At 40.4% G+C, this 18077-nt stretch overlaps 1 protein-coding gene across 2 annotated transcripts; it reads right to left on the minus strand.

Annotated features, from left to right (window-relative positions):
* Positions 1 to 1128: 1128 nt before the first annotated feature.
* On the minus strand, positions 1129 to 12030 carry si:ch211-195m9.3 (galaxin). Of its 2 annotated transcripts, none has more exons than XM_034548758.1 (12): positions 11979 to 12030; positions 10753 to 10907; positions 9688 to 9819; positions 9139 to 9327; positions 8412 to 8510; positions 8142 to 8330; positions 6388 to 6479; positions 6109 to 6185; positions 3316 to 3463; positions 2687 to 2855; positions 2529 to 2582; positions 1129 to 2421 (listed from the first exon to the last, which is right to left on the minus strand). In XM_034548758.1, the coding sequence occupies exons 6-12, from the start codon at positions 8197 to 8199 to the stop codon at positions 2129 to 2131; spliced, it is 891 nt and encodes a 296-aa protein (XP_034404649.1). In that variant the 5' UTR covers positions 8200 to 8330; positions 8412 to 8510; positions 9139 to 9327; positions 9688 to 9819; positions 10753 to 10907; positions 11979 to 12030; the 3' UTR covers positions 1129 to 2128. The 2 variants fall into 2 exon arrangements, with proteins under 2 accessions (XP_034404649.1, XP_034404648.1); XM_034548757.1 differs by having other exon boundaries at positions 9124 to 9327.
* Between the last annotated feature and the right edge of the window lie 6047 nt (positions 12031 to 18077).

Raw genomic sequence — 18077 nt, forward strand, 5'->3', positions numbered from 1 at the left:
TTCATTAATCTGTCTCTTATTTCTGGGGCCAAAGTCTTTGGTGGGTTGTCCCAACAAATTGATTCCAATTACAGTTTTGTATCTGTAGGTGGATAGGAAATTGGAAATGTGCCTGCATTTAAGGCATCAGCGCGTAAAAAGGTGACAAAGATTCAACCCTCCACAGGAAATTCTGACAATGATTGTTATCCCTGGCAAAGGCACCCATTTATACATAAAATGTATGAAATACATCTTTTTGCCTTTAAAATGTATGCTACTTGTAATGGAGTCCTTAACATAATTTGCACATACTTATTCAATTCCACACTCTAATCTTGTGTGTCAAAGACAGAAAAAATATTCCTGCTGGGGACTAAATTCACATTTGCACCGTCAACTTCGGTAAAATAATTTCATAAATTATTTCCGGTGAAATCGCCACCTCCTCAATTTCAAAAACTCAATGTGGGTTGAATGGAACACAAGACGAGCTGTAATAAAAAAGATGGTTCCAAAAACAAAACCGGAGCACGAGCAGGCTGAGCCAATACAAAGTACTAAGGAAAACTACACCAAAAAAATAAACTGAAGACTAACCAATATGGCAAACTCAAATCATATAGGGGTACAATACACGCTCAGTAAAATCCGGTTTGCACTTGCTGAAAGGCTCACTAGCTGGTGCACAAGCATGGCATGTGTTGGGTGTGGCTGATGTGGGAATACGTTGAAGGAGGTGGCCGGGAAAGGCCAGGTGGAGCAGCAGAGCATGGGGAACCAGGTGAGGAGGTGGGTGGGGGAATTCAGGCAACTGCAGGGCTGATGAGAGAAGTGGGGGCAGCTGAGTAGATGGGGGAGGCAGTCAGGTGATGGTGTAAGGAGGGAACGTCTGAGGGCACAGTTCGTATACATGTCTTAGTATTATTTATTTTGGTAAAGGGCGGATTGAAACTCAAATAACTCATATTCTGAAAAACACTAGTTAAAAAAAACATCTTTATAACGTCAAAGTTTTCACTATAAGCTTCCAGCACCCACTTATAATGGTTTTTATTTAGATAACATAGATAAAACATAAAGCACTCACATGAGGCCCTGTCATTAATAGAACAACACATACTTAAACTATGAGTTAACTCTGCTTAAAATAAGTAAAGAAACTGAATGTATGAAGATAGAGAAAATATATAAAACAGTGCAGAAATGAACAGTAACAGTGCTTATCAATTATTAATAAATCATAAATAATGACGTGAAAAGTCCTGTCATTTACATGTAAACATACATCTGTATGAGTGACATGTGTGCAAACGGTTGCCACTAACTATGTTGTTTTTCTATCAATTTAAAAATAATAAAAAACAGACCACATTAGCTAATAGCTATTTAGCTTACGTGAAAATAAAGCTACATATTAATACTCTTGCATGTTGCCGGATACCAGACACTTTCTTTCTGCAGAGATCACAGCTTTTACTCAAAACCTGAATCTTGAAAAGTATACTTCACAGCTTAAAGATGAATGTGTCACCATGTTGGGCAGTGTTACAGTGATTACTGAACAATGGTAGCTGTAACCAGTCTGTCATTCCTAGAACTCGAAAATAAAAATGTAAGAAATAAAAATGACAGTTTGAAACTCAGCAGAACGTTGTAGTTAATAATCTGAGTGATGAAGCTCTGCTATTTCAACATTTTGGAGAGTTGTCTTATTTGATGTCTGTCAGTGGACAGACAGACTGTTTGGTACGGACTGAGTGAAGAGGCTGGAAGTGGGAGATGATGGCTAGTTTTTGCTAAAAGACGAGGAACATGCCCGACAATAACTCCACAGTTGTACTGTTTACACATTGTGTCTTGCGCTAGCTGGGAAGACTCCTCAGGAGTCAGCAGGCTCAGTTCAGAGTTAGAAGAAGTATGAACCCTGCAGATTCCCGATGAGGACGAGTCTTATGGATTCGGATCCAAAGGTTCCAGTTTAATTGGCTGATAATTTGTTGGTGTTTGGTAAAATGCTATAAAAAGTTAAAGAAATTAAGTGTTAGGTAAATTAATCCTGGCCTTAAACAGTCATAGGTTGGCTGTATGTTTTTTGATAAGTATTTAACGACTGATAAAATTATTCAAGTAAATTGTCCAACCCTGATCATGCATACAGGAACAGATTAAATTGTGGTGGTAAAAGGGGGCGATAGCATTTGGAAATAATGAAATGGAGGGACTGGAGAATAGAGTCATGGTTGGAATCCGTGAAGACATTAACTTTATCAAAGAAGTAGCTCTTCCCAAGGACGAGTTTCGGGACGCTGCAGTGATCAGGTGTTTGAAGGATGTGAGGCGAGGCCAGAGGGATCACAATGGCGCTTCTTCCATGGATTGTCAGCACACTGTTGAACGCGATACCGTGCAAGGAAACACTGTCCACAGTCCCGATTTGCACTGAACAGGGACATAAACAAACACGACAATTACAAATTCACATATATTCATGAACAGTATCTGTTAAAAAAAGTTAAAATAAATTAAAAAATAAACAGATATCTTACTTTCGTCACAAAGATCTTCTTCATTCAGATTGTTCAGCGACAGAAGTATGGATTCTGTAAAAGAACACCATACATACATATTATTGATAAAATGCAGAAACTGGAATATACAGGATGTGACAAAAATGACACTGATGTCCGAGCACCGCACAAATTACCTTTAACCTTCTCCCTCCGATGGCATCCTGGTTGAGGTGCAGGACTCAGCGTCCCTGCACAGCATGACCACAGGGAGCTGTTGTAGTAGAGGTGACCACAGCATCCAAATCCCATTTTGGCAGAGTAGAGCACCTCCATGTCCTCACTCAAACAGCAAACATTTTGTTTCTGAAATAGTTATAATAAACAGTGTCACATTAATCATCAATAAAAATATGCTTGTTTGCCATGTTACTGATGTGACGAGTCCTTGACGTCCACGATATCTACAGTTAATCAATCCAGAACACACTGATAGGGATCTCACTTAAGAGCCGAAGTGGTGTGACTAGTTCACCAAAACCAGATGGCTGAGTTCTGGTATATAGGCATATATCATTTTAGGCATAATGCTTACGTTATTTGACTAAGCAATCGCAGTCTCACATGTAATGACCTCGTGGTGATGTTGTCGGCCTTTCAAACCTCAGAACAAAAGATTGGATGCAATAATGATTTAAAACATTGAAGGCATATATTTTTCTATCAAAGCTTGTCTGGCTGTTTAGAGCGTACAGTGTGTTTCATTATTATTATTATTATTATTATTATTATCATTATTATTATTATTATTACCAATAAAACCTACCGGTGCGGTTTGCAGAGTGGATCCACAGCACTGTGCTTCACGTCCAATAGGCACGGTGTGCAGTGTCCCTGCACAGCACTTCATCTGTGGGTCTTTAATGTTGTAGGCTTTCACCCCACAGCAGTGAGTGTTTCCTTGTCTGAGATGTCTGGGCGGACAAACAGAGCTCGTTGTTAATATCAAATCAGGTGAGTGGGATAAAGAAGTTGTTATCATTATTATCGTGATGTTATGAAAACAGATCATTTTACGTTCAAAAAATGCTGAGCGAGAAGATGCTTGTACACTGGCTGTCAACACAATGTCTTCACAGGCCGTGCAGTGAACGCAGCACAGCATCAGTGCTGAGCCACGACAGACTTCAAGCATTACACAGTTCTTTGGGCTGCTCTTACATGCGTGAAACCGGAGTAAAGCTCCAGTCGTTACATGGCCAGTGTAGATAGCTGTCATCTGTTATGTAAGACAAGCATGAGACACATGGCTGAAAAAGCTGTTAAAATGTTATCAGGTTGATCTGGATAACATATCCGCAAATAATTTATTAGAAACATGGAGTAGACACAGACCTAAACCTCTGCATGTGTCTCTTGCCACCTGACAAATGTCAATCACTCTCCTTTGAGCTCTGGCGTGGTCTCCACCAAATCCTTCGAAAAATATCTAGGTCTTCATGAACATATTTTCTTCGCAACAAATTGTTAACTGTATCTTTCTGCTGTGTCGTGGTGTAAAGTGCGTGCGCTGGAAATGACTTGACAGCTGGAAACGGGCTTGATGAAGGTAATTAACGTTCAATGGATACAGAATCATACAATCCAAACTGTGACCTAAAGGTAAAAAGCTGAAAGAGCTGCTGCGTTGACTGATACTTAATAATAATAAAAATTATACATTTTATTTGTATTGCACTTTATATTTTAACAATCTCAAAGTGCTACAGAGCAGAAAAATTAAACAAGAACATTTTTAAGATAAATTTAAAAGCAGAGCCTATAAAGGATATTTTAGCAGTAAGATTTCTTAAAAAGGTGAGTTTTCAGGTCACGTTTAAAAGCCTCTGCAGTCTGTGGGGCCCTCAGATGGTCGGGGAGGGTGTTCCACAGCCTCGGAGCTGCAGAGAAAAAGGCCCGATCACCCATAGTGCGGAGCTTGGTTCTGGGGACTTGGAGGGTGTTTCTGGTTGCAGAACGGAGGGTGAATGAGGAGGTCTGGAGGGTGAGTGGTTCTTTTAGGTATTGGGGGGCATGTCCGTGAATGCACTGATGAATGAGGAGGGAGAGCTTATACTCAATTCTGAGTGGGATGGGGAGCCAGTGTAATGATTTCAGAACGGGGGTGATGTGGTCGTATTTGAGGACTCTTAACAGGATCCTGGCAGCGCTGTTTTGAATATGTTGCAGTCTCTGGATGTTCCTGTTAGAGATTCCGATGAGGAGAGCATTACAGTAATCCAGTCTGGATGAGACAAAGGCGTGGACAAGCTTCTCTGCATCTGTCAGGGTGAGTGTTGGACGGAGTTTGGCGATGTTCCTGAGGTGATAGAAAGCTGTCTTGCAGAGGTGTTTGATGTGGGTGTCAAAAGTGAGTTTGGGGTCCATTTTAACACCTAGGTTGGTGACAGATGTGGAAAGGGGACGTTTAGAGAGAAAAAAAGTTTTTTTGCAAAAGCATATAACAGGGAACTTAAATGTAGTTGAGAACAAGACTATGCACGCCTACCTCAGCTGGACCCTGAATGCAGCTGGTTGGGAACATTGTCTGCTAGAAACATAAACATAACACGTTCTGTTGTTTCTGAACGTCTTTGTCGTCAGTGTTGTCTGAACGTTTCAGCCCTATGCCTGGCAAGTGTGAGAGCGCCGAGTTGCGTAGAGGCCAAGAGCGGTATTGCAGACAGATAGAGATTTCAATTATGGCTCGCAACATATTGAAAAAAATAACTGAACTGGTTCATTTTTTGGAGCTGTGAACATAGTTCAACATTTTGAATTATGAACTATGAACTGAACTAGTTCATGTAGAAAGTGAACTTTCCCAACAGTGTTTGTCATTATTGATTACTTGGTAAACTGAAGCCATGTTCATTTTAATACCAAGTTTATTTGTATACAGTAGACTAACTTTTTACAGCAGTGAGGAGGACGTTGATGAGGTCCAGGAAGAAAGCATTTAGACCTGAAAGGATTCAGGGAAAAACACAACAAAAAAAATTGGGTTGGGGGTGTGGTGATCATGGGGAATACACCTTTTTTATTCAACGCTCATGTTTTTGTTGTTCGATGAAAGAATAAAGTTCTACTCTACAAAATGTCAAAAAAGTCAAAAATGTCATTTTTAAAAGGTGTATTATAAATGTTTGCATGCATGTTTGCTTATGACAAGGTAAATACAGTTAAATTACCCCAAAATGTCCAGTTTATTCCCGTTAATTCCCGTTAATTCCCGTATATTCCCGTATATTGCCGTTTATTCCCGTTAATTCCCGTGGAAAGTTTCCAACTTTGAATATTCACGGAATTTTGCAACCCTGATCATGTGTAATTTTAAAGGTTGTCAAAGGGGTCAGTGTATCTGCTCGGAGACACTATGGAATGAGCCTGAGAGAACTAGTTCATGCCACTGCTGTCTGAGTTTGTCTGTATCCTCACTCACTGCTGCTTCCCACAAAGTCTCATTCTTATGCTTTTGAAAACACGCCATGAACAAACACAAATACTGCAATACACCAAGCTGAAAAAAGAAAACGTTACACCCATCATCACTTCTTTCCTGGATAGGACACATAATCACCTTTGTCCATCGCAGCAAATCTCAGTGTGAGGGAGATGGACTTTAGCCCTGCAGCGTTGTCCAGGTAAGCCGTGAAACTGAGAACAACAAAAAGTCCTTAAACAAGCATTTGTATTGATTAAACATGTTGTCAGAATTTTTGAGAAGGATGCGAATTATCGATCAAACACATTATTTACAAGCCCACAAATCTCAACACAGAGAATTGTTGACCTTCACTAGAACAATATTCCACTCAGCTGAGCAAATCAGAAACAGTAAGTGTCATCAGTACATTACCTGATGTGTCCTAGGCTTCCACTCAGATACACAGCCACCACAGCAGACATGTGTATGTGGGTTATACACAACGGGGGCATCCACAGGTCGACCTAAACAGACAGGTGCCGGGGTGGGCGGAGAAAATACTGTTTGTTTATCAGACACAGGAAGTGGGGAAGAATGTCTGGAAAAGTTGACTCAGAAGATTTGAGAGAGAGAAGAGAGAATGGAATTTGTGGAAGGGAAATGTCTGCGAGTTTTCCAGCAGCTGCAGTTTAACATCTTGTTTTTTCAGACAGAACCCTCATTCATACACAAACTTGAGAGCCTGTCTTAAACTCCGGTGGGTCATCCGTTTTTTTTGATCGAGCTAAACATTAAGAAGAAGAATACAACTGACATAGCAGAGAGCTCGCAGATAGGGTAATGGTCCCAGTTCTGTGAGACCAAAAGCCAGTAATCTCCCATCTGATCTTTCATGCCTCTCCTCTGCCCATACTTTCCAGCAATCTTTTGTCCACTACCCCATAATTCCAAGACTAGGCCTGAACAACAAGGAGACAGGAGCTTATCTACAGGAGCTGATTTACAGCCCTGAGAGAATCACTTTTAGTACACACCAGCAGTCAGATGGGATATTAGTAACCTCAGGGGAGGTGGAAGAGCACCCTGAGGATTATGTTTCACATGCTACGGCTGCAAAACACCTCTTGTCACAAGTCATCCTGCCCTCTCTCCAAACAGTATCCACATCTATGCTTAGACATACTTTAAGGTCTGGAAACTCAGAGGAAAGGAAGGGCGTCAGACATTTTTCAAATATCCTGCATTCACCCGAGATCACAATGCTGCTCCTTTAAGATGTTTCAGATGTTCCAATGACGCTTTAGACCTGAAACTGTCCTCTCTGATAGAATGTAATTGCTGGACTTGTGTCAACCAGCTCTAACCAAGTTGTTCTGCCTGATAATCTAAAAACATGGGTTGTTTTGAATCAATCATGACTCAAGCCATATGCAGGGGATTTAAAGTAGACTACACTATCACTGATTTTCATCCAAACCTCTCACAAACTTAGCTGAGCACGCTTCCTGACACTGTAGCGTGTTATTCTTTCCCTTCACAGTTGCCCCAGAGGGTGTTCCTGTGTGCTATTGAATTTAACTAATATCTGCAACATCATGTTGACATAACATCCCATCATATAACAACTGGCAGATTCAACACCCAAAACCAACTCAACCACTTTTCATACCTGGGGCACAGCACTCATACTTTCCCTGGAATTTCTTACAACAAAAGTAACTCGGATCATAACACGATGATCCACAGAGACTTGTGTCGGGCTCAGCGCTGTGATGTGCAAAAAAGACAGGCAAAAATAAACCGAAAACATAATGTAAAAAGCATGGACACACAATTCTTTGGACAGCTAAATTCTCAAAAGTGTGCCTGGCTTCAACATAACCCATTAAAAGTCACATTAGCAATGATAACATTACTGGGTTCAAAGGTTCCCTGTGGAGTTTGTGACCTCTAGCGCTAGACGCACACTGTGATGTGATAAGCGTTGATGGTTTCACGCATACAAATAGAAGAGTAACTGACCTTTCTATTTAAATCAAACATAGCAGGATGTCAGAGAGGCAACTATTTAAACGCCAACTGTGCTTGTATAGTCCCGTCAGGCCATCTGTCCTATTTATAAATAGGTAAGAAAGAAAGTGTCTAAGCAGTACGTTAAGCAGATGACGGACACGGTTGAGACGCACCTGACTCCTCCACACAGCAGCTGGACCTGATGGGTTGTATCTTTAGACCTTCTCTCATCCAACAGCAGCAATCAGTCTTAGGGTCAAACTGGTTATGTCCACAGCACAGGTGGTCTCTGGAATCTCTCCCCAGGAGGATCCTGTTATCGGTCGGACCACAACACAGATGTGTGTCTTTATTAAACGCCTCTGTGGAAAAGATCGTTGACAAAGTTGACATGAGTCTGAGTTTTTTACCAAGATACTGTGCTTCGATTTAGCTCTACTCACATTTGCCACAGCATTGGGCATTTGATGCAGGTTTGGCTACAACAGTTGATTGACTGCATAGTTCTTTGATTGTGCTGTAGGTGTTCAGTTCACAGAGAGCTGTAAAGACAAAGATCACGTCAACATACAGGCACTGCACACAAGTTAATAATAAAATAGTAATAATAATAATGTATCCTTTATTGATCCCACAGTGGGGAAATTCTTCTCTGCATTTCACCAATCCTTAGTTATTAAGTAGCAGTGGGGCTGCAGTGGGGCTGCAGTGGGGCTGCAGTGAAGCGCCCAGGGAGCAACTGGGGGTTCAGTGTCTTGCTCAAGGACACTTTGACATGCACCTATGGGGAGAGCGGGGATCGAACCGGATACCTTGTGGTTACAGGGCGACCAGTCTTCCCATGAGCTACAGCCAAGAAACGTGGTCAAATGTGTGGTTGTCAATTGTATACCACCATATTGTATCTAGGCATCATTTTTTATATTAAGTTAGAAATAAAAGACCATCTTGGGATGGGATCACACCAGAGCTGGTTGCCTCTAGCATTTTCTGAACCTAACAGCTGTGCAAGTTTATCGTCTCTCTACTTGCACATTTGTTTTTCATATTTTGAATAATAAACATGAACCTGAGAGAACAATACCAAACAGATTTCAAAGATTTGCATGCAACTTCATTGCAGATAAAGGGTTGACATTCAGGCCGATGACTAACCAGGTTTGGACGGACCTGACTCCTCCAAACAGCAGCTGGACCTGATGGGTTGTATTTTTAGACCTTCTCTCATCCAACAGCAGCAATCAGTCTTAGGGTCAAACTGGTTATGTCCACAGCACAGGTGGTCTCTGGAATTTCTCGTCAGGATCCTCCTGTTATCGGTCGGACCACAACACATCTGATTGTCCACATCAAAAGCCTCTGGAAAAAAAAGATCTGGATGATTCTTTGAAGCCACAACTAAGATGACAAACTATTAATACATATAGTCTACATCCGTAATTGTGTACTAGGAAAACATTGTATTTATATGTGAGTAATACCCAACAACGGGGTGAGATTCTAAACTCTTTAGCTAGAGTTTAATACTCTGGAAACAAACGTCTGCACCATATGTGTCTGGTTACTAAAGAACGAAAAGACACCTGTCAGACAATCAGAAGAATTAAGTATTTGTTGTGGGAATGGTACATTACAATAAGGAAACCTAATTAATTTGTATTAAGTAAATGGGTAGTGTGTATGTGATGCTTTACATCCATTGTGTCCAGTTCAACTCACCTTTACCACAACATTTGGCCACTGGTGCAGGTTTGACTATGACGGCTGACTCACAGCATATTTCATTGAGTTGGTTGTAGGCCTTCAGTCCACAGCAATGTGACACCTTTCCACTAACACCCTCTGTAACAGCTGGGAAAAAGAGAATGACTTCACACACAAACAGAGATGAAGTAGCAGTAACAACTGAAGTGCCATGTGATACAGTATAATATGAGGCAGTGCACGGAAGTTCCCACAGTTAAAAACAGGCCGGTTCAGAGAGAGGTCAAAGGTGCAATAGAAAACTCTTCTATTTGCCAGAGGGGAGGCAATGGGAGTTGGTTCCTTGTACTATGAAAGCATCTGAAATCAGTGCACAAATATTCTGAACTGTCGAAAATAACAACTTTGATGATGTGGAACCACCTAAATTAAATAGCACAATAGTAATAGTTTCTTTAAATCATATTTGAGTGCTAACATAAAGATCACCCTACATGAACAATGGATATTTATTGGAAGCCCTTTAGATTAGCCAGCATTTGTAGTGATATTGTAATGAGTAGTTACTTCTGTTTACAGAAGTAAAGCAAACTTGTTTTGTATATTAAGTTGCCAGTTTATTGGTTAAAACTAATAGTTATCTAAATGTTTACTCTATAACGCAATCAAATGTAACAGCAGTACAAACTGTTGATTCCAAAATAGCCAAACAGTTGATTTAAGACCTCTCTTAAGTTAAAAAGTTTAGACAAAACCTGAACATTATACCTCATGAAGGTAGAATATATTGGAGAACTGTTGTAATCATAATTATACAAAAGCAGGGAAATGAAATTGCCTACAAGAATGAGTAATTCAAACAAACACTGTCTTTGCCTCAATAGGTTAACTTAACAATTCTTCATTCAACCCACTGTGCCTGGGCTATGGTATGAAGAGTCTATTACCCCTTACTGGCAGTCTAAGGCTGTTTATATTTACAGTTGCCATGATTATAACAAAATCACTTTTTTTAGGGGGTTAAAATCACAAATCAAAATGTAATTTTCTTGCTGTTTGACACAAATGTGTAATTATTACCTGATATGGTGTTTCCATCTTCTACTTTACAACAAGTGGCTTCTTCGGGGTTGAAAGCCTGCCCTCCACAGCATGACAGCCCTGCCCCTGGATGAAGTTGATTCTCACAGCACTTGGCCTCGCGGATGTCATACTTTATTTCCATACAGGTTTTTCTGCAAGTATTTGCATAGACATCAAAGTAAATATGTAAAAAATAAAGTTATTTTTACATATAAATGTGGCATTATTTCAATGTCTTTGCACAATTCCCCCTTATCCTACTGCCCTCTGGTGTACTGTTGTGAAAACACTCTTAACTAGACCATTTAGACATGAACAATGAGGTAAATACAAATGTACATCCTTGCTGTGCCCTTGAACAGTTTACATATTACACATACATAACGTATTCATCTTGGGACCATGAATTTGCTCTGTAAATAAAACAATAAGACCACCACTCAAGCTAATATTTGATTTGTCCAAGTGGATATTTTAACCTGATGATAAACTTGAGAAAAGCTTGCAGGGACCCCTGGGAACCATTAATACATAAAAATGTATGGCATTTTGAGATTCAAGGGACAAGGGATATAAGGATATAGAAATATGAAGGTATCCACATGTTAAACCGGAGTATGCAGTTAAGCACTGCCATGTTATTAATAGGCTAGGCTAGGCAGATGAAGGAATTTGAGAGAGGGCAGGGGAAATGTGAGCCGCCGGGAAACTAGAGAACATTTAAGGAACTTTTAACTGACTCTATGTAAATACTGATGCATCTGTACATAAACCAGACAATCAGCGAGAAGATTAGTTTATATATATTTTCAATGCTTGCCAACGTAGAATTATGCGTGTAATCAGAAGAAAGAAAGTGTTGTGATGCTATTCGTATAAAAAATAGCAGCGCAATGATGGCAAGGAGCTGCATTCATTAGCAATGATCAATGAGGCTAAATGAGGATGGATATGTTCTAACAAAAACGGCATTCAGAGGCCAGATGGGAGAGGTTGGGGGCTCTCAGACAGCCGACAGAGCAGAAGTCAGTGCTCCGCCCTGAGCTGCCACCACATGTTCTGCACTTGTGGCAACTTCACCAACATAATTCATTCTCTAGCCCCATGGCCTAACCTTATAGGAAACATGTCTTTACTTTGCTAAAATGCCTCACTCCCAAAGCATTGAAATGTGGTCCTCACACACACACACACACATACACACACAAATTAGGAACACTCACTTGTTGCTGTTACTTTTAGAGGCTGCAGTTGCTCCCGTGGCAGCTCCTGCACCAACACAAGCAGTCCCAAGTTATGAGTCATTAGGCAATGAATATAGTTATAGTATTGCAAACTGGCAACATGTTTAACATTATGAACATTAAGTTCAGTAAAGAAGTACTCCTGCTGCAGTGCAATGACCTTTCTAATCACCATGAGTGTTACCAGCACGTTTGGTGTATAGGCGTTGTAGTGTTTTATTTCGAATGGTCAATTTACTTTTACTTAATTACTTTTTATGACATGTTTGTACTTAAGTCGCATCCGTTAGAAACGATATTAAATTGCGTCAGAGAAGTGATGAACTGTTTTACTTAGTCTTTATTGGTCTTTTCAGTCTCTTTCTTTAACCCTGTCAGCAGTTTTTCTAGCTCAAATTCGGACTTCCCGGTTCTATCTGTCAAATCAGAGGAACACGTCACCGCCTCCTCATCCACCCCTAACGTTACTGCACCTCTTTCCAAAGTCACACACGGGAAACAAAAAGAAAGAACGACATGTAAGGGTATTAAAGAAAGAAAACGATATCCGACGTATATTCACTTTCAAGAACTTGAGATGTGATGTGTCATCTGCTCTCTCAAACCACAAGCACCTTCTCTCATCTCTCACACACACACACACAGTGTATTAGCATGCTAGGACGTGGAAAACCTAATAAACCACATCTGATACAACAATATTTCTGGGATGACTCGAATGAACAAGAGCAATGAACGAGCTCCATCAATTAACGAAACGCCAATCAACAGCATTACTTCCAGCACAGAGAGTGGTGAAGCTGCAAACCAGAGACGACTGAAATAATGTAACCAGAGGCATGGTTATATTAGATTGGTAACAAGTTGTCACTGTCATAAATCCAAATATATATGTGGCAAACGATGCGTCTAGCCTACCCAAGACGAGAGCCACACGTGGGATGCATCTGACGCTGTTTGGAGCCTGCGCAGCTGAGAGAGAGACATATTAGAGATGCAAATCAATGAGGCCGGCGCATAAAAAATAGTAACAATGAGCCGCTCCGCCCACCTAAGAATCGGTTATGTCACTTGACGCATGAAACCACCTGCATAAACATGTACACATCACATAATCTGTTTCTATAACCTTCTATAACTTTATAGAAATGTAATATGTTGATACATAAATCTATTTGCTACAGGGTAATGTGAATTGTAGAGATAAACGGATTGAGGCGAGAAGACTAGAAAAGGCTTTTTTTTTATCGGAAGGCAGTAAACCGTTATAAACACACCTTCCTCTTGTGTTAGGGTCGGCACCGACCCGTTTTAGATTTTAAAATGCATAAAAGAAACCACATAAATTGGTTTATATTGCATCAAGGCTTTATGACTTTGTCAGGAACCTCTATTTCAACAAAATAAAACAAAAACATTTTGTTTCACTAAATTATAAAATGCTCTGGTTGAAATTATGACCTTTATGTTGTTAGGGTCGGTTTCGACCTGGTTATAAAAATAAGATTATAAAGCAATAATTAGAGCCAAAACTGAAATCACTAAGTGCACTGTCAGCCAACACAGTGACAGCCAGCTCCTCTCCCAATCATCGTGAGCTTTAGGGGATTCTCATTTTGCATTGTTATCCAGTATACCTGCACAAAAACAAAACAAGACGGGCATGTCCAGACATGTGCCAGACATGTGAGGTCAATTCAGTATAGAGTTGGTGACTTGCAGACGTGCACATTTCCAATTTGCAGCAGCATGCAAAAATGAAAAGAAGATTTTCAGTGAGACAAGTTCTGGATCTAATTTTTTGGTGAAAATGAGGGAGAGGACATAGAGCAGCACAGCGATACGGACTGAGCAGGTTTCTGAGGACGAAGACATGTGGAGTATCATCCAGAAGACACAGACACATCTGATGAGTCTGATGAGGAGGTCACCGGTGGTGAAGCTGCTCCTGCTGAAATATTCAAGTCCAAAAATGGTAAGATCTGTTGGAGCTCAATACCTCATGATTGTACATGGCAGGGCAGCTGCTGCACAATGTCATCAAAATAACCCCTGGAATCACAAGGTTTGCTGTGACGCGAGTCAGATGACATCAAGACATGTTTTGAGCTATTTATGCCATTGTCACTAAAAAGAGTCATCATGTTCAACCCAGGGCCAGAGGTGACAGTGGATGAACATCTTGTCCCTTTCCGAGGAAAATGCCCCTTCCGGCAATACATACCCAGTAAACCAGGGAAGTACGGCATAAAAATCTGGGCAGCCTGTGATGCAAAAACCAGCTACGCCTGGAATCTACAGATTTACACAGGCAAAGCTGCGAGTGGCATCCCTGAGAAAAACCAAGGAAAACATGTGGTCCTCGATATGACTACTGGACTGCAGGGTCACAATATCACTTGTGACAATTTTCTTTACCAGCTATGACCTTGGACAAGAACTTCTCAGGAGGAAACTTACCATGTTTGCACAGTGAAGAAAAATAAACCTGAGCTGCCTGTTGAAATCTTGCAGGTGAAGACAGGGCTCCACTTTCTGCAAAGTTTGCTTTACAGACACCACCACTGTTGTCTCATATTGTCCAAAAAAAAACGGAATGTGATACTTATGTCTATACTCTTCACAAAGATGCAGCTGTGTCATCAAGAAGTGACAAAAAGCCCACAATCATCCTCGACTATAACAAAAGCAAAGGAGGAGTGGACACCCTGGACAAGCTGACTGCCACCTACACTTGCCAGCGAATGACCAGGAGATGGCCAATGGTTGTGTTTTACAAACATCCTCGATGTGTCTGCATGTAATGCATTTGTGTTGTGGACCCACATCCACCAAGGGTGGACTCAACCAAAAATAGCAAGCGGAGAATGTTTCTTGAGGAGCTTGGAAATTCCCTTGTCAATCCACACATTGAGCGAAGGGAACGGGTGCCCCGAGGCCCAGATGCTGCAGCCTTGGTCAGAACAACTACAGAGCTCACCTAGCACTCCGTCCACACCATCAGCAACACAAAGAGCATCCTCCTCAGCCAGCCCTCCCTCAACACCAACCAGAAACAGCCACAACCCCACTCAGGCCACCTGATTCTAAGAGAAAGAGGTGCCAGGTCTGCCCAAGCAGTAAGGACAGAAAGACAAACGTAATGTGCTTCAACTGCAAGAAATATCTCTGCAAAGAACCCACTAAAAGTGTCACTTTTTGCCACACATGCATCTAAACACACACACATACACATCCAAGTTCTTTGGAACTAGTAATTGATTTATATTGGTTTGATTTGCTTGATTGGTTGTTGTTTGTTTGACCTTGCAAATCTATATTTTGTGTTATGACTTGTCCTGCTCTTTATTTTGTGTTTAAATTAAAGTTCTATTGCTGAAAAAAAATACTTTTTAGCCTTTTTCTTGAAGTAAATATATATGGGTCGAAATTGACCCTAACACCATAGATGTTACTATAGTTAATAATATTAAAATTAAAAAATAAATAAAACAAATTTATTTAAGAGATGTGTTCTAATACCCCTCAATAATAGTCAGGTAACACAACAACCCTTTATTTATTTATATGATTCTCTTGAGGTTAATTTGTACATTTTTTAAATTGAAATCGAGGGGTATACTGACAAAGAAAAGGCCCAGAGGCCCACACCAAAAATATTAAAACCAATATTTTCATGGATAAGGAAGCCTTACAAGGTAACCAAGAGATGAGAAACAAATTGGATGATAGATAATTGTTTTTAGTGTATTTTACAGCTGATTTAAGACACGGGTCAAAACCGACCCTTTAACATAAGAGATGGTAACAGAAAGCTAACACAGGAGGAAGGTTAACCCAATAGCACTCATGAGGTGTTGCCTTGAAACAGTTGTGCTGCTTTCAGGTGAATGAAGTTCATTTCACCACCCTGGGAATGAAACATAAGGTCTGGTGAAAAGAATGACACCAGTCGCTTCTATTTTCTGTCTCCGTGAATGACATGTTTTCAAGTCTCCGAATACTCCACCTGCGCTGTGAATCAGAGATGAGACCCTTCATGAGTCATGATCAGCTGTTCGTCACACAGTAACTCATTTGCATGTAAACCTATACATGCTATGAAGAGCAATAAAGCTCAGTTTATATCTTTGTACTGTAAATGTACTGCGAGACATTTCCTCTGAAATGTAAAGGGAGACTATTTTAAAGTAGCACTGAAGATATATATTTGAGTAAAGTACAATTATAGGCCACTTTAACAATAGGACTACAGTTAGTCTCTTGGATGAAAATGACGCAGCATTTGAATGGGATCACATGTCTGTCTCATGTTTCAATGTATTTATGATTTACGTTAGCCTGATAAGCTATTAAGGTGTACTGTATAAAGTGCTTCAAAACTCCACAGTGCAGGTAAGGAATAAAACAAATAACGAGGCCGGTGATCCATTGCACAGGAATAGTCTCTCAGCATTTGCCCATTGAGTTAATGTCGGTTTTAATGAGAACGGATGATGTCATTAGTTTTTCGCTACGCAATAAATAAATAAAATAAAAGGCCTGACATGAACCATAGTCGTGCAAACAATGTTCCCTCTTAAAAATAAGTCAAAAATAAATAAAACTAAATCTAAACTATATTTCATCCCCCTTTTATTCAGTTCCCACTGAACATTTAGCCCAGAGTATTAAAAAGAGTAAAGCAGTTTAGCTGTGTTTGGCAGCTGAATGCACGACATGTAATTCATTTAACCTACACCACAGCTTTCGTTAATTTCCCCTGAAATGTTCTGCAGTGATTAATTTACTTTATTAGAAAGCTGTGGATCTGCTGAGGCAGATTGGGGACGCATTTCAACCCCGCAACAAAACAACAAAAATGTGAATGCATGCAGCACGCCTCGCGATCTCAATCTCATGACTCGCGCTTCGGACATCTCACTTTTTTCATATCAGGGTGGGTGATAAATCAGCATTTGTTTACATGCACAATATTAAGTTGGTATTCTTATTGAAAAAAAAACTATAGCCTTTATGAAAAAAGGAACTATATTTGTGTGACCTGTTTTTAAGGATCTTAGGTTGGACTGATGGAGTGCCACAGACCGGGTAGTGAAGTCAGTCTTTTATTCCTTTTTTCTTTCCTTGACTTTCTTTCCTTGATTTTCTCTCGCGTCTATCAGTGTTTCATCACTTTCCCTTCAGTGCATTTAAAAAGACCAAACATTGTTCATAGCTCTCATTTATTTATTTTTTTAATCTCTCTCTGACCACCTAATAATGACGCGGGTGGGTTCACATTGGGTCACATCCAGACGCCTACGAGTGTCGGTGTCACACACGGAGAAGCAACTGGCATTTGTCAAGTTGGGAGTGAGACTGGATTAAATGCCCCTGTGGGTATAAACACGTGTTCAATTTGTGGACACTTTCCATTTCCCTTTTTTTTTTGGTGGCTGAGGTAATGTGATCATTTGTGAAAACCATAAAAACTGGTGATTAACACATTCCTTCCTAACCAATGTGCATGAGCAAAAAACAATGTATTTGAACCCCACTCTTTTTGTTACTCATATCATCCGCGGCTGCTGGACATTGGCCATTGACTCAGCCCACTCACCTCTGGTCACGTACACATACTGTAAATCCATTTTAGGCAGCTGGCGTTCCTGTAATGCATTTACTGGGAAACATCCAGGAGACATCGTCTATCCACCCAATACCCTCACACTAAAAACACAGGCCCAATACCTGAGGCCATGTCCACACTCCTACGTTTTTATTTTAAAACAAATATATTTTGCTATAGAGCAACTCCCTTCTTCACCACCACCTTCAGTGTCTGGACTCCGGGGGATTCTGCCTTAGCAGTTATAAGCATCACTAGCTCCAATCGTCCAATCGCCAAAGACTTTGCACTATTCAAAGGTTATGCAATTGTAATCTATTATTGTTAAACTCTAAACAAGTCTCTCCTGATTGAAATGAATTAAGGTGCTTCCGGAGTTGCTGCAGATATAATTTGAAAGCTTGAAGCAAAAGTTCAAAGACTTCAAAAGTAAGAAGGGGTGTGTGCTTTTGAAAGAGCAAATACAC

Source organism: Cyclopterus lumpus, chromosome 13, assembly GCF_009769545.1.
Source record: "Cyclopterus lumpus isolate fCycLum1 chromosome 13, fCycLum1.pri, whole genome shotgun sequence".
NCBI lineage: Eukaryota > Metazoa > Chordata > Actinopteri > Perciformes > Cyclopteridae > Cyclopterus > Cyclopterus lumpus.